The sequence below is a fragment of the Gossypium hirsutum genome, chromosome D07 (genome assembly GCF_007990345.1).
Source record: "Gossypium hirsutum isolate 1008001.06 chromosome D07, Gossypium_hirsutum_v2.1, whole genome shotgun sequence".
NCBI classification, from domain to species: domain Eukaryota; kingdom Viridiplantae; phylum Streptophyta; class Magnoliopsida; order Malvales; family Malvaceae; genus Gossypium; species Gossypium hirsutum.
Window position 1 is genome coordinate 58751578 of NC_053443.1, and position 23417 is coordinate 58774994.

Below are 23417 nucleotides of genomic sequence, written 5' to 3' on the forward strand. Positions count from 1 at the left end.
ATAATTAATAGGCAAAAATTCGAAAATTAATTATAAATCATTTGAGACCTAATTACATATGTCTAATTGGTCCCTCTGCTAGCTCGTTGAAACCATTAATGAATTGCTTGTTTGAATCAAAATGAATGAAATGAATAGAAATAAAGAAATGAATAGAAACAAAGAAATGAAAAGTATTCAGAAATGATTATGGTTTTATCCGAAATGGAAAAATGAAATAATTGGGATTTGAATGTAGGTTTCTCAAAAAAATGGAAATGGAAATGAAAAATGATCCATATGCAAATATATATTGATTACTCAAAAATGATCGAAAGAACGAGTTTATATTTTTTTAGCAATTTTAAAGCTTGAAAATGAAAATAAACTATTCGGTCATAGTGAACAAGTTGAGTTGTGAAATATTGAATATATTTTCTTGGAAATTTTACCAGGGGTAAATCTTCATAATTTTACCAGAGTTAAAATTGGGATGAGAAAATTATTTATTTGGAAAATTAATGTTTATTTTGGAAAATAAAAAAATATGTATTTAGTTGGATTAAATTATAAAGTGCTAGGTTAAAAGTTCAGAAAGCACATATAATTGGGTTCACTGCAATAAGAGGCCTGAATTCCCATCATAATACATATGAGGGGAAGTACACCCTATTAACCCCTCTCCCTCTCCTAGTTGAACTAAGAAGTTGTTTCTATTTAAAATAAATCTCTACAATTTAATAATGATTATACTTTCTCTCCCTATAAATAGATGGCACCAATAGAGCTATTAACATCTGGCGAAAAATAAAGAAAATTTATTCACAACCATTAAATATGTTTATTTAAAATAACAATTATATCGGTTTCTATTAAAGAAGAGAGAATTTTTTTTTCCACTCCAAAGATAAAAGAAAACTTTTTCTAGTTTTGTGTTTTAATTCAATTGATTCAAGCCACACTCAAAGTAGTTCATAGTATGAGAATAACGAAGAAGATCATTTAGTTGAAAGATAAAAAACGTAAAGAATTCGCTTATCCAAAAACACAGGTATGATTCTAGTTTAAGGTTTATTGCTATAAATTTTACAATCCGGATCGATTTTCAAAACTTTAAATTTTCGCTGTGCAAAAAAACCTATTTTTAAACTGGATTTTTTTCAACAGCTAGTGGGGTTGATATTGATTACATAGACTCTAGTGACATAGGGAGTTATGAGAGTCGGGAGAATGGTGAACTTGTTTACAAAAAGAAAAGAAAGTAAAAAAAAGTCCTTTTTGGTCCTTTAGATCCAGTTTTACAGTTCCAAACATCCCCAAACTATGACCCTCATTTTAAATTGGTCTTTAAACTTCAAATCATTCTATTTACATCCTTAAACTATCGGGGTTATATCAATTAGATCTTTCCGTTACCAAAATCGTTAATTTAATTGTTAAATGACATATCAGATCTTATGTGACATAATTTAAAATGAAAAATTTAAGAAAAATGAATATTGTAAAAATAGTTTTTTTTTAAATATTAGTTTTGAAGCTTTCAAAGCTTTTACAAAAGTTTTACCGACCACTTTTTATTTTTTCAATTTTACTTTTAAAAGTTATGCAACAATGTTCTATTTTTCTTTAAATTTAGCTACATAAGACTTGACGTGTCATTTAACAATTTTAATAATGGAAGGACCTTATTATATAACATTGATACCTTAGGGATGTAATTAGCATGTTTTGAAGTTTGGGGATCAATTTAAAATAAGTTCCACAGTTTAGGGATTGGTGGAATTAAAGCTTAGTTTTAACATTATTTCTCAAAAGTGTTTTTTTAATCAAAAAGCACTTTTGAGCAAAAACTAAAATTTTCTGCTTAGCTTTTGGTTTAAAAAGTCCTCTTGCAAACCAATTTTTAGAAGTAATGCTAAATTGGTCCTAACTCTTTAAAAAGAATTCACAAACTATTCAACAACACTAATAATATATTTTGGTTAAAATATGACCTAAGTCCTTTATTTTTTTGAAAAATTAGAATTTAACTTATGTACTTCTATTTTTAGAAATTTAACCTTTTTACTTTTTAAATTTTAAAATTCAGGTACAACTATTAAAATTGTTAATTTTTTTGTTAAATTTAGATTTATTACAAAAGTCATTTTTTAACTACATAGTTATTAAAAAAATTAATAGCATTTTTTTGAACAATATTATTATAGGTTCTGATCAAATCTATTTTATTTGACATAATATTTAGAACTACCCATAACTCATCCTCAACCCACAAATAGGAGAAAAATGAACTTCAACGCACTCAAACCTACATCTTCCTGCGTAGGCATTATCGAGCTAAGGCTCAATCTTGAAATTTGAAAAAGTAAAAAAAAAAAAACTAAAATTTTAAAAGTAAAAATATAAGATTATATTTTAAATTTTTGGAAGAGTAGAGGGCAAGCTTTTAAGGGAGAAAATTGAAACAGAAAAGAAAAAGCTTCGCCGATACGCCGACCGTTATTGGCTGTATGAAATTCTCATCATCCAATAGGGACACCTGAATTCCACCCAAGCTTCCTTGAAAATATTTAAAATTCTCCCGCTCTTCTTCTGCTATAAATATACTACTAATTCTTTCTCCATTTTAAGATAAAAACCCTTCAAATTCAAGCAATGTCTTCGATTCAAGAAGAGCCGTTGCTAGCCTCCAACCCGGACCGCTTCTGCATGTTCCCAATCCAATACCCACAGATATGGGAAATGTACAAGAAAGCCGAAGCCTCTTTTTGGACTGCCGAGGAAGTTGATCTCTCTTCCGATCTTCCACACTGGCAAAATCTTAACGCCGACGAACGCCACTTCATCAGTCATGTCCTTGCCTTCTTCGCCGCATCCGATGGCATCGTTCTAGAAAATCTCGCTGTTCGCTTCATGAAAGAGGTCCAAATCGCGGAGGCGCGTGCATTTTATGGATTCCAAATCGCCATCGAGAATATCCACTCTGAGATGTATAGTCTCCTCCTCGAAACTTATATTAAAGATTCCACCGAAAAAAACCGCCTCTTCCACGCTACTGAAACGGTGCCGTGCGTGGCTAAAAAAGCCGATTGGGCTTTGAAATGGATCGACGGCGGCGAAGCTTTTGCCGAACGGTTAATCGCTTTCGCTTGCGTAGAAGGCATATTTTTCTCCGGCAGTTTCTGTGCGATATTTTGGTTAAAAAAGCGCGGGTTAATGCCTGGATTAACTTTCTCAAACGAGTTGATCTCTCGAGATGAAGGTCTCCATTGCGACTTTGCTTGCTTGCTGTACTCTCTCCTCAAGTCAAAGCTAAGTGAAGAGCGCGTGAAGGGAATAGTGAGGGATGCGGTGGATATAGAGAGGGAGTTTGTATGCGACGCTCTTCCCTGCGCGTTAGTTGGGATGAACGGTGAGTTGATGAGTCAATACATTGAGTTCGTTGCGGATCGGTTGTTAGGAGCTTTAGGGTATGGCAAAATGTACAATGCGGCTAACCCTTTTGATTGGATGGAACTAATTTCATTGCAAGGGAAAACCAATTTCTTCGAGAAGAGAGTTGGGGAGTATCAGAAGGCAGCGGTCATGTCGAGTTTGAACGGGAATGGCAAGACCCATGAATTCAAAATGGATGAGGATTTTTAGGTATTTCTTTTTAACGTAGCAAAAAAGAAAGAAAATCCCTTTTACTATTCTGCTTTATGCTAGTTAGTTTGTCCAATTTGATTCAGTGTAAATAAATAAAAGCTTTATTTTTCTTGAAATCTGTTCATCAATGGCGAATACCCAGTTGCAGAACTATGTGGAATTATCCAACGAAAACCTGGCATATTTCCTGGCGTTTGCTGTGCGAAATGTGTTTGAACTTGGTATAAAAAAAATGCGTACCACAATCTACACATATTGCCTTTGTTTGTATCAAGTCAAAAGATTGAACTAGCTTCAACAAGATTCTATTACAAACACCAAAATTGAACCCTTTTTCAACAAAACTGAATTTAAAGACAAACCCAAGTCTAAATTGGAATTACTTCATAAACTCATGACGTACCTCTCAACTTAAACATTCTACCGGTTTTCAGCAAACGTTGACAAGGCCTGCAATTTGAGCAAATGATTAAGAGTTAGCATTCATCCCAAAAACTATCCAACGTATATCAATACACCACAACTAATAATGGAGGAAAATGCTCACGATGTATATTCCAGATGGTTGTACTTAAGATAGAGAAATTTCTGTCCAGTTATGGTGATTAAAATTGATTTTTTCGAGGTTTATAGTTGCCCCTCACAAAAATGTCATCTCCAAAGTTAAATCTTATTTCTCTGCTAAAAAATGCAATGTGTCTAACCATTACACCTAGTCTTTGTTGGTATCCTTTTTGTATTTAATCCTTAATAACATCAACACAGATGATTCAAGAAACTGCTCATCTTCTATGCCTTTTGCAATTTTCACCCGAATGCCTTTTCCAACAATATCATCTTTTAAGGTTCGAACCAACGTTTCCTTATTTAGAGAGCAACGTAACTTCTCCACTGCCCCAGCCTTGTTAGCAGCATAATTAGTTATTAATGACAATTTTTGCTACAAGCTGTGCATGAAACAATTACATGGACAAGTTGAGCTCAAGTCTCCCACTAGGAAGGTTTCTAGGATAAAGTCGGTGTTTAATTCAATTTACCGGTTTACCCTGTCGCTTAAAAATCTAAATTTCACAAAAAGATTCATTATCCTATGTATTCAACAACCAGATTTTCAAAAATTCAGAGATTTAATGCTTTAATTTCAAAATAAATTCGTATAAAATCAGATGTGCATCACGTCAATAACAGATCCATAATAATCAAAACAAGAAACCGCAAATTCACATGAAAAATTAGATAGAAATCGAAGGAACCGAACCATACCTAACCGGATCCAACAATAATGTTGTTAATAGGGATAAAGATGAGCTTGACGAAAAATCCTACGAACCCCATAACAACGAATCCGATCGCTGTTCGTAACGCAACCTTGGTAAATTCTGAAACAAAAAGACAATCGAATCATTCGATCAGAATTTTGATGGACCAACAAAATCTAATAATGGAGAAACAAAAAAGGAAAAATGAGTAACCTTTGCGATCGGGCTTGTGGCATCTCTTGACGAGACGAACACTGTCCTTAGCAAACTCTCTCAGTGGATCGAAAACTGAGTCAATTGCGTCCATTTCCCCTTTCTTCTGGTTTAGCTTTGCTCTACGATGAAAAAGGTTTGATTTTTTTTTTCTTTAGATCTGTGAATCTCTTAAAACGGTTGTCAATATAAATTAAGTAATTTTCTGTTTGACCTCAAATGCCCCCTTGTTGTTAATGTGAATGGACAACATTGCCCCTACATCTCTAGCTTGGCTTCATCTCTATGGTACGAGATTAAAATCTTTTCACTTATGGTGATTAATGTTATTAATGGCAACTAATGTTATCAGAGATATTATAAAATAATCATTAAGTGTTGTAATATTTATTTGACGTGGCACATTAAGTTTGAGTTTGGATAGATCACGTATTTATTTGCAGTTAGTGTAAAAATAACGGTTACAATAAAATTAGATATTGTAGCAAGCGTGAGACAAAAAATAAGCTAAATGAAACGCACCATCTATCCAAACTCACACTAAATATGTCCAGTATTTAAAAAAAAGTTATTTTCTTCTCTTTTTTTAGTATTAAACTTTTTTAAGGTTTTTTTGTTATTTTCCTTTATTTCTATTTTCTTATTATTATTTCTTTTTTTTTCTCCTCCTCTTCCTTCCCTAGACGAAGCTCTGGCCATTAGGTCCACCCTTGGGGGTTGTCTAGAGGTGCGGCCGCCCAAGGCACAAGGCTGAAAGTGTTCCAAAATATTGCTTTCTAGTTTTTAAGGGGTCCAAAAATTTTTTTACCAATTTTTAAGGAACCTAAAACCCCATTTTATTGTTTTGCATAGGGCCCCAAAAATGTTAATAACAGGCTTGCTGGCCACTGCCACCTATTGCCGACCATCCACCATTGTATTACTAGTTTTTCTTTTTCTCCTTTTCCACCATCATTGTATCATTACCAACTCATTGTCCCAACATCTATATTCTTTCCCATCAATCTAAACCATTCATCTTCGTACCCTCAAACTTGTACAAACCCCATTAAGTTTCCTCTCTACCATAGTAATTACCATCACCATTGGCTAAAGAAACCACCATTTGCAAACCCCTACCCAACTCAAATCAAACGATATTAAAAACAAAACAACTATTGTTGCATAATCGTTAGCAAATACACAGTAATAAAAAATATTGGAAACTATTGTTGCCTTCTTATGTTATAGGTCGCAGATCAAAATCTGTGATGAATGTACATAGAGCGTTCATAAAGGTCAACTGATTAAATGGTGCTTAATTGACCCGCTTGAACTAGCCTAATTCATGAAGCCCATTAAGAAGCTTATCTACTTGAAATCTTGGTGGCCCAATAAAACACTCTAATAAAACTTGAATTACTAGGGTAATTATTGTAAATCCTAAGGGATAAATATGCATAAAGTTTAAATCCCTTAGGACTCTCATTTTGTAGATAGAAACTAATCTCAATCGTTGATGTAATTCGATTTGTATCGTTGGATCTAGGGGAGCTCATCTATAAATAGATGCATTTCTCATCATTTGTAACCATCTCATAGTATTCCACTGTATTCTATTCTTGAGTTAAAGAATATATTTTAGAATATTTACTCAAACACTTAGTGTGCATTGCTTTCTTGTGGGTTTCTAAGTTTTTTTGTTGCTCTTGTGCTTTTGAGTTTCTTCCGCTTTATTTTCGGTGCCTTAGAGAATTTCCAAAAGAATCCTAGCCTCGTGACAGTTGATTTTAAAGCTAGTGTTCAAAGGCATCGATTGAGATGTCGAAAGGAGTAAACAAGCATGTTAATTCTATGGAGACCCGTGGGAGGGGTAAGAAAACTTGCAGCTCGAGGGATATGTTATTGGCATTGAAATGTAGGTTGTCAAACTTAAGGGCTCTATGAGTGATATGAAAGAGACCTTTGAGGAAGTTGATAGACATACCATAGAGTTAGAATCGAGGCAAAATCAACTAAAAGAACAAGTGGCAGAGTTCCTCAATGCTAATGCAGATTCGAAGCGAGGGGTCTTTAATACCTTTATGGGTGAGTTGGTTAAGAAGAATGATGCTCTCAAGGCTATGATGTCAGCCTTGAAGGAACAGATTGAGGAGCTCAAAAGGGAGCTCAATATTTGCAAATCTACTTTGGGTAATGAGGTGTTGGCTGCGACACCCAAGCTTAAGGTAAATGTCTTAAAGTTAAAAGAGTTCAATGGGATGAGGTCTGCAAAGGATGTTGACAACTTATGGATGATGCTACTATGGCAATATTGTTGCCATGTATTTCACTGATATAGCTTTGTTATGGTGGCATCATGGGTCCACAGATGAGAGACGAGGTAGTACCGCTATTGGGACTTGAAAGGTGTTCCAAAGTGAATTCAAAGGGCAGTTTTACCTATAGTATGCCGAGGATGAGGCTCGAGCTAAGTTACATTGGCTTATGCAACAAGGTACGTTAGGGAGTATGTGCAACAATTTAGTAAACTCATGCTCTAAATTTTCGACCTGGGTGAGAAAGAGACCATTTTATCTTTTATGGAAGGGCTAAAGCCTTGGGCAAAGCTAGAGTTGCAATGTTGAGGGGTCAAAGAACTTACCAAAGCCATGACTGTAGCGGAGTCCTTAATCGAGCTTATTCTGAAGAAAGAAAAATTTGAGTCTTCAAATCCCAAAGAAAATAGCAATGGTGGGGGAGATGAAGAATGACAAGTTGAGAATAACAACAACAACAATAGTGATAATGGGAAACCACATAATGGGAAGTGGAAGCCCAACAACAAGCCGAATGGGCCAGTAGAATGCTTCTTTTATGACCGTTCGCATATAGTGATGGGCTGTCCAAAAAAATATGTGCTTTCTACCATCGAAGCGAATGATGAACCAAACAAAGCACCAAAAAGCTTGGTTTGATCTTGAGTTTTGTCGAAACCAAATGGTTTAGAGAGAATGAAAATAAACCAATGGAATGCTTCTTATGTTGTGGACTGCATAATATGCGAGACTGTCTAGAGCGATATAAGTTGTTTGCAATTAGTAAAGAAAAGGAAGTGAGGCTAGAGAGTGAGGCTTTAAAGCTTAGGTTAATGATACTAAAATTTGCAAAATTAAAAAGTAGATCGTAAACAAAAAGGTTCAATGTTTGTGGACATCAACATCTCAGGCTGAATGAGTGTTCTTATTGATATGAGGGCATCAAACTTGTTCATATTGGAGAAAGTCGTGGGTAAACTTGGTCTCTTAGTTAGCAAATTGACTAAGAAGATCAAGACGGTAAATTCTAAGGAGGTCCCAACTGTAAGAATAGCACAAGGATTTGAGCTACAAATCAGCCAATAGAATGGTAAGGAATACTTCGAGGTAATTCATTTGGATAATTATGACTTTGTCCTTGGCTTGAATTTCCTTGACAAGATTAATGCTCTGTTAGTTCCCAAAGTCGTAGAATTTTTTTTGATTCAAATACAGTTCGATCGAGCTTTTGTTGAGCTAGCGGATATACCAATCAAACATATATAATTAGGCTCTAGTGATTGTAGTTATGTCCAGAAACATCGTTCCAATAATTTGCAATTACTTAATCATGGAGTTAGTCCACAATATGTACCCTGATTGAAAACTCCTTATTATATACTTTTTACGAAAGCAATTCATCAAACTATTTTGTCCAATGACCTTGTCATGTGTGTGTTACCTTCATATGATATCATTGATTCCTTTAGTTAAATTCGTTCACTCAATATAATCCTATTTTATCTCATTGTCACCATTGTGTCTTCTTAATGATTAATATAATCGCTGTCAACAAATGACTATGATAAATTGCTCGCAACCCATGACCACGTTCCATATTTATCAATCCACACAATTCCAATGAGAGGATATCATTAACTCTTTAATTGAACTATGGATTTCACTATTGCTAGTAAAACCATGCCATAAACAAGTCATGACCCAACATACTGGCTATGGGCTCGATCATCTTTAGAGTATGAGCCTCCACTTGTATCAAAGCACATGAGTTGCATACACATGGTTAGTGACTAACTCAGGACGTCACAAGTGAATTAATTCACAAACAAATTCAAAATTAATTCATCTTGGGTCTAGTCTAATGTATCATTTTACCAATTAATACATCTATGTCTCTACTCGTGGAGTCAACTACTAAGATAGCCAAGACTAGTCATCTCCTTAATTAGAATTGTAGACGACATAATAATCATTCGTAGTACTTCAATCAAATGTTCACTTTGATTCTTTTACGGGATTATGGACTCATTTAGATTATCTACTGAAGTAAGTTATCTTTCTCGCAATGTAAATGTTCTTTACAATGCCACTTATCTTCAGTTTGAACTTTAGACAATCAATGGGCTAATATTTGCTTGTCACAATTTCTCTATGCATGCAAAATATAAAAGAAATAAATACAAAATACATAATAGTGAAATGTGAAATTAATTTTATTTATTTATTCATCGTTCAAATAAATAGAAAACAATTACATGTTTACTACAATATGAACACATTTCCCAACAGTATGGAATCAAGATATTGTTAGCAATCCAGCTATTTGAGGATGTTCATTATGGTAAGAACATTGACTTGATAGATCAAAATACTAAAGAGACCCATTGGGTATGCTAGAGGTGCGACAAATCGATATAAAGCCTGTTAAGTTTTCAGTAGAGCTACCACCTTTAAGAGAAATAGGTTATGCATAAGACTGTGGGAAAAGTAGTGATGCAAACTAGACAGTTAAATCGAGTAAATGCTATGAGGTACATCTCAAACACTTCCCTAGTGTTTTACATTATGACTTACCATTGACTTAGCAAAGACATAGAAATCATTTTAGAGTTTTGAAGTGGGTAAGCTGAAGGGTTTACAAACTAGAGTTAGCGATAATACTCAAGGTTAACCTAATGTTCAACGTGGGCATGCTAAAGCCCATTTGTGAGGATCAAGAGGATCCCAATCGAGGCAAGTCACAATAGGGGCAAGTAAAAGTGGTAGCCTCTTGTAATTGAAATGTACAAGAGAGAAATACAATTCGAGTTAGACGGCGGTGGAGACATAAGCTGAGGAAATTGTTCCAAAGGATGGAACTACCCTGCAGAAAGACTAGTAGGGAATCAGTTGAAACATTGGGGCTATTTCGAGACGAGCTAAACCAGTGTTATTCTGAAGATCGATGAAGACATCGCGAGAATGAGTGAGGAAGAATGTCAAGGGATATGGATTGAAGCTCGTGATGAATGCACATAGAGTATCTTATGGAGGTCAACTGATTAAATGAGACTCATTTGAGCCACTTGAACTGGCTCGATTCGTGAGACCCATAGAGAAATCTATTTACTTGAAGCATTCGTGGCTCGGTAAAATACTTCAGTATAATTAGAGTTACCGGGGTAATTATTGTAAATCCCAAGAGATAAAGATGTATAAAGTTTAAACCTCTTAGGACTCTCATTTTATAGATAGGACTCTCATTTTGTAGATAGGCACTAATCTCAACCGTTGGTGTAATTCAATATGTAGCGTTAGATTTGAGGGAGCTCAACTATAAATAGAGGTCTTCCACCACATTTGTAATTATTCCATAATATCCTATTGTATTCCTTTCTTGAGTTAAATAATATATTTGAGAGCATTTACTCAAATACTTGGTGTGCATTACTTTCTTATGGGTTTCCAAGCTTTTTCGCTGCTCCTTCACTTTTGATTTGCTTTCACTTTATTTTCATTCCTTAGAGAATTTTTGAGAGAGTTCTCACTTTTCGAAAGTTAGACTGACTTAAGCAGATTTGAAGCAAAGAAATCGCCTAAGGTCATGCGATTTGCCAAACTAAAGTTTTAGCCCTGTGACACTTATACGATGATTTTAGGAAAAAAAATATTTCGAGTTTGCCACGTGGAGTAACCTGTGACATTGCCACCTAGCATGACAGTTTCACTAGGTACCGACACATGGCACACCCATTCCAAAAATTTTTATTTTAAAATGTTATGTGAGAGAAAATTTATAATATTTTCTTAAATAATCAACAACATACAATATTTTCTCTAAATGATTTTTTATTTTTAATATTTTTACAAAGAACTCTCGTATATTAGCAATATAAAACTAATAAAACTAAGCTTCGAGACAAAACGCGATTCATCACTATTTAGTCAAAATTTAAAATTCACCACTATTTCCTTCACCCAATTCATCATTGTACTAAGCTCTGAGACAAAACGTGATTGTTACATGCAGGCTCCAATTTAGTCCTCTCGAGCATATGAGACACATGCAAGAATCCCGCCTCTTGCAAATATTGTTCAAAAACACGCAGTGCCCTCGCACTTAAATTGTGTATATAAGTCTCATAATCTGATCTTTGGTCTGATTATATAAACATAAAAAAATTAATAATTTAATAATATTAACAACTTAATAATTATGTTAATTAAAATAAAAATGTAACAATATTTTTTTACCATTTGTAATTGGGCGCCAGAAATATGTTTGTGATCTAAATGAATAAGAAGCATTGACGTTTTTAAAATTATGAAAACCAAATAAAATCAAAGAAATTACAAAATAGAAAATTGAGACAAGAAGAATTTGAGAGAAATTGAATAAAAAATTGAGAATAAAATAGTTGAGAGAATTGAGAGAATAGGATTGAATGAAAAAGAAAGAAAATAAGTTGAAAGAAAGAATATAAGTTGAGTAGATATGACAAATAAACTAGTTGTTGGAGCAAAAAATTTCTAGCCATTTGAAAAAAAAAAACTAGCGGTTGAACTTTTGGTCGTTGGAAAATTTACTGTTGAATGAAAACACCTCCTATAGGAGGCATTTTTGTATTCTCTCTCCCAAAAAGTCCTATTTCCTTAAATTTTGGAAAAAATGACCTAAAACCCTAATTTTCTTTTAAAATCGACATATTTGCCTAATTAACCCGAAAATATATGCTTTTTTTAAAGCTTTTTACAATTTTTTATAATTTTTAACGTTGTTGAAAATTCTATTTTTTAAAATTTAAAAAATTCATTTTTATTTTAAAATGATTTTTCTATTATTTTTTATATTTTTAGAAATTTTAAGAATTTTTTATGATTTTTTTACAAATTTTTAAACAAATATAACATAAATTGTCATATTTTACCACGTGGCACAACTCTGATATGCCACATGGTAAAGTTAATAGTGTCAAAGAACAAGGACTTAATTGATTGCTTAAATTCAATTTAAAACTTAATTGAATGTTATTTCTATTGACAAGATTTTTATTTTTATTTTTATAATAAGCCTTTAAAATTTTTAGTTTGAAATTTTTAATTAATCCCTACAATAATTTTAAGAAAATACTGAACTTATTACTTTATTTCGTTTGATTAAAAGATACCTATATTTTATACTTTAAAATTTTTAAATTAAAATTTGATTTGAAAGAGTTGGAAGGATCTCATGTTCATGTTAGAGTTGAGAGAAAAGCCAAGGATAGGAATTAGAGTAGACTTGCTTCTGGGCGGGGCTGGAGGCCTGTTTGAAAAGTGAAAGGGTTTGAGTAAAAATATAGGTCTAAAAAATAGGTTTGAACAAAAAAATAAGGTTCGTTTAGAAAACAAGTTAAGCCTCGAGTAAGACTTTTTTGGCCTGAGCCCGACCTGACTTGAAAATGCAAAAAAAATTTATTGTTTTTTAACTGTTTTATTACCATTTTTAATGTTTTGTTCCTATTTTCTTATTGTTTTTTTCATTATTTTGCTACCATTTCACTGTTATGTTGCTACTATTTTGTTGTTATTGTATAATCTTGTTTTATTGTTTTATTTGCTTATTAAGTTGCACATATCTTAGTATTATTTAAATATACATAATTTTTTTTAAAAAAAATTTATTTTCAATTTGTTGAGAAATATTTATTTTAATGTTTTTAGTATTTTTGATGTATAACATTTTTAAAAAAAATTATATAAAAAATGATATAAAAAATTAATACAGATGAGCCGGGCCCAAGTTTTAACATTTTTATCCGGGCCGAACTTGGGCAAAATTTTAAACGTATTTTTCAGGCTAGATCGGGCTCGGACCTAAAATTTTAGTTGGACCCAACCCAACCCATGAACACCTCTAAATGAGAGTTCTATTTTTTGTTTTTTAAGTTTACACTAATGGAACAATCAAACTACAAATACAACCCCGAACCAATAGATCTGAACCATTAAAATATAACTTAATCAAATTATTAAAACACATATGAATTAAAAACTGCAACAATCTAAACAAAAGCCGACTAATTCAAACTTAAACCCACACATATAATTGCACATGAGAGCTCTATTTTGGAAAAATAAATAATAAGATGAAAATGATTGGAGAACGCCATATGTCAACCCGAGGACAACAGGATAAGTGCTTCCATTGCAAAATATTCCTCATATTCAACAAGAGTGAAATTCAATGAAACTACATTGAGGCTCAAAATCAAAGGAAAGGAAACATCTATAATCAAAACCAAAAACACTTGAATTTCCATAATGTGCTTTCTCAACAAGTCAGATTTATCATCCTTTGCATTAACATCTTTCTTTCCTACTTGAACTAAAAAATTTGACTCTTAAGTGCTTCCATTACCAGTTGCAGGAATCTTCATGTAGAAAAAGACATACTGTTTGCCCCTGTTGTTGTGGAGTCACTTCTTTTGTAGTGGTGGTTGGATGGATCGAGGAACAAATGTAAGGCCACGTGCATTACGGCGACCAAAGCTAACGGTTGAAGGAGAGGAGTCTGAAGTGCTTAATTTAGAGACAGCTGAAACAAGGCCTTCCATCATTTCATTTTCTACTTCCATCTTGCTTGGAACTTCTTCATCCTTCTTATTCACTGCTCGTTTCCGTTGGTTTTTCAGCCTCTGTTTCTTGGATGGATGTGCCTTCTTAAAGAACTCGAAAGAAGTTGGGAATTTATGCTTGTCCACTAGATGTTGTTGCCGGCCCTTGTAATTTTTGAACTTCAAATCGCAACCTTCCACAAGGCATTCATACTGTTACACGCGAAGATAGAACGATATCCATATTAAACCCAATTATACGAAGATCAATTAAAGTACATTAATATTACAAAGTTAACAACAAACTAATAACCATTTCTGGTGTCTTAGAAGAGTCTAAAAACAAAATTATATGAATTTTCATGGTTTGGGAGACAAATTAACACTCCCTTCACACTTCATATTTCTAAGTGCGAGAAGCCCTCTTATCAATATCTTTCTTGTCATTGGATATGCATGGATGATGGGAAGAGAGGCAAGATTGCAGTCAACTAAATACGGTAAATATATGAAATGCATGGCACTAGTTGAATGGTCATGTTTGAGGCCTTACCATTGCCACAAACTCATTCCATTTACACAAATGTGATAAAATGCATTCAACAAAATAAAAGGTAAGGAAGAATTCCATGAACAATCTCGAAGCACAAATGTACAAAGTTAATGAAAGAAAGATACCATAGCATAGCCACGAGCGACTTTTGCTTGAAAGAAGGAATCGTGTGCTTCGGAGATATGAATACTTAGTAAACGAGATGTCGGATAAACTCTAGAGCACACAGAACAAGAAGCAGTATGCCGTGTATTATAATGATCTTCAAAGTCCTCCAACAAAGTCAGGCGTGCGCCGCAGCCAACGATTGGACAAAAGACACCTCTGTTCAAGCATTAGTCACAAAATGGCACAATTAATTACATAAACAACATCAAACTTTCTGAAGTCTTATCATCTTTTTCACATGAAAAAAAAATCTTCATTTCCATATCCACTACATTTAAGAGGCAACAACTGCAATTCTATCATACAAAAGATTACATGGAAGTCCAAACAATTCACAATTTCTGCTGGACATAGAAACCGTTGTAGAGCATATAACAGCCCTTGTATGACCATTAACAACAAGTGAGTATATAGCGAAGTAAACCTCAAATAGTGTAATAAAAGCTAAAACCTGGCATCAGTATCTATCATCTTCTCAAGTTGGTTCCTTTCATCTTCGGTGAAATCCAATGCCACCTGAATTTCACCCCAAAAAAGAAAGGAAAAAAAACCCAGTTAATTAATAACTTAATAGAGCAAAAGTATTTGGTTAGATCTTAATTTAGAAGAGGTAGTAGATAAAAGTTGAAAGGAAAGAGGAGGACCTGTTTGGCAAGAAGTTCTCTCTCGATGTTACCAGAAGAGAAGAAGGGAGAGTCCGGAGCAAATCGACGACGAATCGAGGTCCAGTAGGGAAACGAGGAGTCGTGTTTGTAGTCTACAACCATCGCCATGGCTACTCAGAGGTGAGAGAATTTTGGGATTAATTTTTGAATGATTTAAAGTTTGAATTTTCTGGGTTTTGGGAAATTTGAGTTGAGCCGAAAGAAAGGCTTTCTATTGAGCCCACCCGTTTTAATCATGATGGATCCCAATAACTTGGACACTAGCCCATCTAAAATTTCAGTTCCGATCTCTATTCGTTGGTTCAATCACTTCGATCGGTTTAATTAAATCATTAAAAGTTTATAAAAATCAGTTTAATTATTTTTTTCCTAGCTCAATCAGTCTGTAAAAATTTTCGAATCAACAGGTCCAATATCTTTCTTCGAACCGATTTTTTATCCAATTGATTTGACCGATCATCTGATTCAAACAACCATAATTACAAGATTTTTCTTAAAAATGGTATTACAAATATGGAAAGGTTATAAAAGTGTTTAAATGATAATTTTTTTAAAAATAGTTTACATAAAAATAAATATGTTATAAATCATAATTAAATTTAAATTTCTTTAGAAAATTCATTACATATTTATTTTAATTTTTTATTAATTGTACATATATGTTTATTTTTTTAAAACATCTTGAAAAAGTTAAATTAAATAAACATATTTAAAATAGATGTTAATTCTAATTTTACTAATATATAAAAATATAATTAATATTATGTTTAAAAACGAAAAAGTAAAAATCATATCGTTTTTGTTGAAAACATTTTTTTTTAAAAAAAGTGTCTGTTTAATTAAAAATTTAGAAACAGAATTTTAAATTTATTTCTAAGAAACTGTTAATTAATTAATTAATTTTCTAAAAGCACATTTAAAATTAAATCTCTATATTTTTATTTTCAAGAATTTAAGTTTTTTTTATTTTTTATTTAAAGAGCTTGAAATTAATAAGAATATTGTGAAGATTTATCAAAAAGATTTCATTGATTCAATTAGCTGATGGGTTGAGCAATATAAAATATTTTATAAAATATTTATACTATATTATTTTATATTATTTGTGAAAATATACAATTTTCTTTAAAAAATAAAAATATATTTAGTATTTAATAATTAATATATATTATTAATCCAAAAACTAATTTTATATATAGTATATATATATATCAGTAACTATAGATACTTATTTGGTATATAAATGATAAAAGAAATTCAATCCATAGAATTCACTAGCCGTGACATGCCAAGATAATATAAGAAGTAAGACATGAGGTTTATTTTTTTTATTGATATTAGGGTGAGCAAAATTCGATTTGGTTTAAAAATTTTAATAAAAAAATTAAATTTTAAATTAAATAATTTGAGTTATTCGGATCAACTCGAAAAAAAATCAAAATTTTCAGTTTAATTCGAATATGAATTACACAATTCGAGTTGTCCAAAAATCCAAATAAGAAAATGCAAAACTATTTTGATAAATGTTTACCCATTAAATTAAAAGCAAAACCATTATATTGTTAATTATGTAGTTAAATAAGCTTGTATTTTGTGTACTAATTAAATAATTGGTCCATATAAACGCGACATTGAGTACAAATAATATGATTCGTTAACTTTTTTTGACTTGATTCGAAAAAATTTTAAATTGAATTATGTTGCTAAAATATGATTCATCAACTCGATTAACTCGAAATTTTTTAACTCGACTCGATCGAATATTCATTACTAATTAATATTCTTTCTATATCTACACTAAATTGCTTGTTTTAATATTAAAAATAAAAGAATGAAATAGGGAATTTATGTTATGGGTTTAACATTTTTGTACAAGTCATGGCATGATGTAATTTAAGTTTGTTAAAGGAATATGCAATTTAATGATTAATATATATTTATAGTGCAAATTCCTACAAAATTATTATTTTTAACTTATTAATTACCATGAATTTTGATTAAATTAGAAGTTGAGTTAGATGGAATTTTTTAAAAGAGAATAACAGTTTTCGCTTATGATTAAACTATTTACTATTCAATTTAAAATTAACATTTATAGCATATATCCTTGGACTTTAATACACAATAAGATTATAGTAATGAATTTTCTAACTCATTTTTAGTTTTTTTTTATTATCTTAGTGTTTGTGTTACTGTTTGTATTTGAAGTTTTTAATTGCAATTTTTAAAATTTAAAAATTATTTTTATCTTAAAAATAAAAAATATATTACCATTACACTCAATATTTATCAATTTTTAATTTTGAGATATTAAAAATTCCCCACTAGCAAAAAGAAATGGTAAGAATGAAGGAGTCCCTTAAGAATGAAATTTGTCAAAAGAAGAAACAGTCTTAGAGTCAACTATTTATTTATAGTTCTAACTGTTCCCAAATCAAATTGTCCTTTCAACATGGGGTTAGTCTTATATTTTAATTTCCTTGGTTTTAGTTATAGGATTTTTAAAATTTAAAATTTTATTTTTTATTAAATTTATGAAGTTAAATTTTGTTATTTTCAAAATTTGTTATTTTTACATATTACTCGTTAAAAATCTAGTTAATGAATTAAAAACTATCGTTTGCATCAATTCTAAAATTTCAAAACTTGTAAAATATAGAAGCTTAGAATGATGCAATTGGAGAAAATGAAGTAAATCTACAACTATGTGGACTAATAGGGATGAAGCTAAAAAAATTATTATTATTTTTTGTATTTTAAAAAGGCTTAACTTTTGAAAAGGATTCCATGTAATCAAATGTTAAAAGGAGTAATTGAAGCCTTTTATTTTTGGAAACCTTTTGAAATAAACGAAATTATTTGATATGGTTTGAATTATTATTAAAATTTCAAAAATTTAGAAAACACCAAACTAAAATATAATTTAAGTTAAAGTGATATAATATTTGTAATAAATAATTTTGTATTTATGATGAATTAATGATGCATATGACTTAAACAAGTGGGAAGGTCATTTTATATTTTATATCCCACGTGAAATCTTACACATTCTTCTTCGTACACTGATTTGTTGCTATGTCTCTTTCTTACATTGCCACTAACTTGTAAGAAATTAATCTAAGCTTCTTTTCTAAATGTCTCCACCCTCATCTAAATTAATGCCACACCAATTCCACCTACCTAATTATTATTTTAATTATTTTTACATAATTTAGGTGAAAGGGAACTGCACAGCAATTTCCATCAATCTTATATTTGACTTACTCTTTGCTTTTAAACTATTTCCAATACCATTTTTGAGGTGAATAATTCAACATTTTTATATATTTAGAAAATTATATATATTTTTAAACTGTGGGTGGAATGATAAAATACGAGTTAAGAAAATGACTACTTGCAAGATTGATTAGGTATTCAAACTAAGAAAAAGGACTAGATTATATATATATATATTTAGGTATTGGATTTGAGGGAATTAGGTTAGACCAAGTATTAGCCACCCAATTCCATGCATGCCTGACAGTTTCTTATTAGAAGTCTTCAAGTCTTGTATATATAAGAGTTAATTTCACACTTTCAGTCACGAACTAGAAGGCAGAAACAAAATGGAGGTACTAAGGAGATGGTTGATACTATTATCAATGGTTTTAATGATTATGCAGAGAGGAGAGGGGCAGTTACTCGAAAATTTCTATGCTAATTCTTGTCCGAATCTGGAATCCATAGTTAGACAAGAAGTGTCGACGAAGTTCACCCAAACCTTCGTTACCATCCCTGCAACTCTCCGCTTGTTTTTCCACGATTGCTTCGTTGAGGTTAATTAGTAGTTTTTGCTCTTAATTTTATGATTTTTTTCAAGTTACTAATCGATTTATTTTTGTAGGGATGTGATGCATCAGTGTTGATTTCATCGTCGAGTGGAGATGCCGAAAAGGATGCTAAAGATAATCTCTCCCTTGCCGGTGATGGATTCGACACGGTAATCAAGGCCAAACAAGCCGTTGAAACGCAATGTCCTGGAGTTGTGTCTTGTGCTGATATTTTAGCTCTTGCTGCTCGTGAGGTTGTCGTCCTGGTAAGAAATAAATCGCAATGCTATTGCGATTATATTGCGTACTAACATATGTGAATAAGATGTTAGGCTGGAGGTCCTACATGGGAAGTAGAATTGGGACGTCGAGACGGACTTATATCGCAAACATCAAGAGTAACCGGAAATCTACCGCAGCCTGAATTCAACCTTGATCAACTCAACACCCTTTTTGCTCGGAACAACCTTACCCAACTCGACATGATCGCGCTCTCAGGGGCTCATACTCTAGGCTTTTCGCACTGCGATCGGTTTTCGAGTCGTATATATTCGTCTCCTATTGATCCTACTTTGGACTCAAGCTATGCACAACAATTGATGGACGCTTGCCCTCAAAATGTAGATCCAAGCATTGCCATCAACATGGATCCTGAAACTCCACGAACTTTTGACAATGTGTACTATCAGAATATAATAGGCGGGAAGGGCTTGTTTAGTTCGGACCAAGTGCTTAACACCGATCCAGATTCTGAACCAACCGTGTCTGATTTTGCTACTAACCCTGGTAACTTCAATGCAGCTTTTATTACTGCAATGAGGAAACTTGGAAGGGTGGGTGTCAAAACTGGCAATGAAGGTGAAATAAGAATAGATTGTACAACATTTAACTCATGAAATTGGGGATGGTATTTGAAGGTCATCATACAGTATATGAAAAAGAATATATATCCTTGTAATTATTTTGTTTTTGGTCCTTTGCGATGCTTGTCAATGCATGTAAAAGATAGGCATTGTTTTTGTAAATCATACCAATAAAATGGATTCAGTGTCACACTATGTTTAACATGTCAACTTTTGAGAGGCATATGGTTGATTTATAATAACAAGTAATAATTTAAAAAATAATATCAATGATAAACACGCAGTTGACCATAACAGCAGCAATGAAACAACATTCTTACCACAAGAATGTTCCACTATATTATTATATAGACTTTGGATTTTTTTTAATTGTCGCTTTCTTCTCTAACTACAACCAAGGGAGGGTTATTCTATTTTATTCCAAGTCTGAACTATGAACTGATCTTAACAATGAACAATGGGAAATGAAATTTAAAACGACGATGAAAGTAGGTTATGAAATAATTAGAAAATGCCAACTCAGGTCAAAGGGCTAAAATAACGTAGCTGCTTGCTTGATTGCTGAGTTAATAAATATTTATATGATTAGATAAAGTGAGTTATTCATCAAGCATCTTCTCCAACAACTTACAAGGCCTTCATTTCTTTGTTTCTTCTTTATATATATTTTATGGACACCTCTTTAAGATATACATTGTTTGTGGAGGGACTGAAACTCTTGAAATTTGAGGAATGGCTGTGAGGACATGGTTGATGATATTGTTCCTAGTTTTCATGATAATGCAGAAGGGAAAGGGACAATTATCCGAGACATTTTACCGAACTAGCTGTCCGAAAGTGGAATCCATTGTAAGAAAAGTGGTCACTGAGAAGATTAACCAGACATTCGTCACAATTCCTGCCACCTTACGTCTGTTTTTCCATGATTGCTTTGTTGAGGTTGGTTCTCATTTTTCCCCTTCCGTAGCCTGTCTGGTTTAGCTTTTTTTACAAGAATTCCTTGTATTTGGTTTCATTTTATAGGGTTGTGATGCATCAGTGTTGATATCTTCGCCGAATGGGGACGCCGAGAAGGATGCTCCGGATAATCTTTCGCTGGCCGGAGATGGATTCGATACGGTAATAAAAGCTAAGACGGAAGTCGAAAAAAGTTGCCCAAGAGTAGTCTCCTGTGCTGACATATTGACAATTGCTACTAGGGATATTATAGAACTGGTAAGGAATGCCAAAGGCTAAGACATTTATTGCACGACAAAACTGATCGATGTTCTAATAATTGTCTTTTATTATTATTATTGAAATTCCCAGGCCGGTGGCCCTTCATTCAAAGTAGAATTGGGACGACGTGATGGCCTTATTTCAAAGGCATCCAGGGTAACTGGAAATCTACCAGACCCTAATTTCAATCTCACTCAACTCAACACCATGTTCGCCAAAAACAACCTTACACAAACTGATATGATTGCACTCTCAGGAGCTCATACTGTAGGCTTCTCTCATTGCAGTCGCTTCGCGAATCGGCTGTACTCGTTTTCTCCATCATCACCTGTCGATCCCGATCTCGATCCGACCTATGCACAGCAGTTAATGCAAGCTTGTCCTCAAAATGTTGACCCCAGAATCGCCATTAACATGGACCCTGCAACGCCACAAACATTTGATAACTTGTATTTCCAGAATCTAGTTACTAAGAAGGGGTTGTTTACTTCAGATGAAGTGCTCTTTACAAATAAAGCATCTCAAGCTACTGTGATTGATTTTGCTAACAACCCTGGTGATTTTAGTGGAGCTTTTGTTACAGCAATAAGGAAACTTGGAAGGGTGGGAGTCAAGACCGGTAATGCAGGACAGATAAGGGTTGACTGCACAGCCTTTAATTCTTGAATGGAATATGAGGTTCAATAAGGGGCTATCATTTGACAACAAAATAAAAGTGACCCAAATTCTTTGTGTCTTCTCCTTCATATATTTTTTATAACAATAAAAAGGCATTAATTTCCATGTTATTGAGTTGTTAACATGCCATTGCCAACAACTTATCTTTGTATGTGTCTTTTGTCTGAGAAAGAAACGGATGTTTGCCTCCTTGTTTATGATAATTCTCAAAAAGTCAATATGTATTCGACCTCTAATTTTTTGTGTGATCAAATTTCCCTAAAGGAATCCTGTTCTAAACAGAAGTTTTTTCCTAAAGGATTTTTGTTATTTGATTTCATGTTGAAGACTTATTTGAGCACTGAGATTGAAGTTTTGACAAATCAATATATGCATATTTAAGACGAGACTTGTTATTGTGATTGGAAGAGAGATTGAGAGAACTTAATTTTTCATTATAATGAACTTATGTGCGTCAATGACACATAATTGTCACTGAAAACAAGTTTAGTGATGTTCATCAGGTTATTGACTCTCGTGCATCGCACTTTTCTCTCAAGGATATTGGACAACTTCATTACTTTCTTGGTATTGCAGTGTTGACTTACACTTGTGGTGTATTATTGACTCAGAAGAAATATGTCTCAGATATGTTAAAGGAGGTAAACATGACGAATTGCAAAAAGGTTTAACTCCAGTTACCACAGTCAACTTCTTTACCTCTTCCTCCAACTCTCAAGTTGACAGCTCTTTGTATCCGCGTATTATAGGCAAACTTCATTATCTAGCTTTCACATGCTCATTATGCCATCTAGTTTTTCATAGCCGAATGAAGCATGCCACCATAGACTTCTCCATTTTGTGCGAGAGCAAGTTGAAAGAAAACAACTTGAAATTCATCTTCATGCAGCTGATCAGGTGGCCCTCGGAAAGCTATTGATGGGAACTTGTACAATTTGACTATCATAGAAGTTGCTACCAACTTGCGGGGGCCATAATAGTGGCTGACTTGGGGTTTGTTGTTGAGAGCTGAACTGCAATGCAACATGAAGCCAGCAGTAAGCTACTGTCGAGACCAGCAGCACCTACAGAGCTCAGCTCATTTTGCTTGGTGCGCAATGTTGGTACCATTTTTTTGATTGAAAAACGGGGTCGACTTGGATTTTGACAAAAACGAATAAAACGGGAGTCGCCACCAATCCTTTTTTATAAGGTGTGATTGGATCACCTCGAAAAGTGGTGGTTTTTAATAAAAGGTTTGATTTTGTTAAAACAACAAGTTTGGTCCACGAAATTCAGAAAAACGGGTTCGGGAGTCGGTTACGCACGAGGAAGGATTAGCACACTCGATACGCCCAAAATTGGTACCTAGTTGATTATTTAATGTCTTAATGTCGAAGATTGAAAACTTTAAAGAAATTTAAAATACGATCCTTTAAAAAAAAACTCGAATGGCATGGGTTTAAATTCAATAGGATATTTGGCAATTTGGTTAAACGAGAAATCGAAACCCAGTACCTTAGGGCACGTTCCT

At 32.9% G+C, this 23417-nt stretch overlaps 5 protein-coding genes across 5 annotated transcripts; 3 read left to right on the plus strand and 2 right to left on the minus strand.

The window, feature by feature from the left end:
• Positions 1–2634: 2634 nt before the first annotated feature.
• LOC107904823 (ribonucleoside-diphosphate reductase small chain) lies at positions 2635–3743 on the plus strand. The gene has a single exon (XM_016831319.2). It carries the CDS (start codon positions 2635–2637, stop codon positions 3622–3624), a length of 990 nt encoding a protein of 329 aa, XP_016686808.2. The 3' UTR covers positions 3625–3743.
• A 108-nt stretch (positions 3744–3851) lies between these two features.
• Positions 3852–5282, minus strand: LOC107904824 (protein transport protein Sec61 subunit gamma). Its single transcript, XM_016831320.2, has 3 exons — positions 5100–5282; positions 4891–5006; positions 3852–4077 (listed from the first exon to the last, which is right to left on the minus strand). Exons 1-2 carry the CDS (start codon positions 5191–5193, stop codon positions 4891–4893), a joined length of 210 nt encoding a protein of 69 aa, XP_016686809.1. The 5' UTR covers positions 5194–5282; the 3' UTR covers positions 3852–4077.
• An 8227-nt stretch (positions 5283–13509) lies between these two features.
• Positions 13510–15533, minus strand: LOC107904825 (zinc finger protein 511). Its single transcript, XM_016831321.2, has 4 exons — positions 15316–15533; positions 15123–15187; positions 14629–14827; positions 13510–14163 (listed from the first exon to the last, which is right to left on the minus strand). The coding sequence occupies exons 1-4, from the start codon at positions 15442–15444 to the stop codon at positions 13813–13815; spliced, it is 744 nt and encodes a 247-aa protein (XP_016686810.1). The 5' UTR covers positions 15445–15533; the 3' UTR covers positions 13510–13812.
• A 3283-nt stretch (positions 15534–18816) lies between these two features.
• Positions 18817–20209, plus strand: LOC107904826 (peroxidase 55). The gene is made up of 3 exons (XM_016831322.2): positions 18817–19151; positions 19220–19411; positions 19478–20209. The coding sequence occupies exons 1-3, from the start codon at positions 18942–18944 to the stop codon at positions 20039–20041; spliced, it is 966 nt and encodes a 321-aa protein (XP_016686811.1). The 5' UTR covers positions 18817–18941; the 3' UTR covers positions 20042–20209.
• A 470-nt stretch (positions 20210–20679) lies between these two features.
• Positions 20680–22107, plus strand: LOC107903099 (peroxidase 55). Its single transcript, XM_016829150.2, has 3 exons — positions 20680–20947; positions 21032–21223; positions 21317–22107. Exons 1-3 carry the CDS (start codon positions 20741–20743, stop codon positions 21890–21892), a joined length of 975 nt encoding a protein of 324 aa, XP_016684639.1. The 5' UTR covers positions 20680–20740; the 3' UTR covers positions 21893–22107.
• The last annotated feature ends 1310 nt before the right edge of the window (positions 22108–23417 follow it).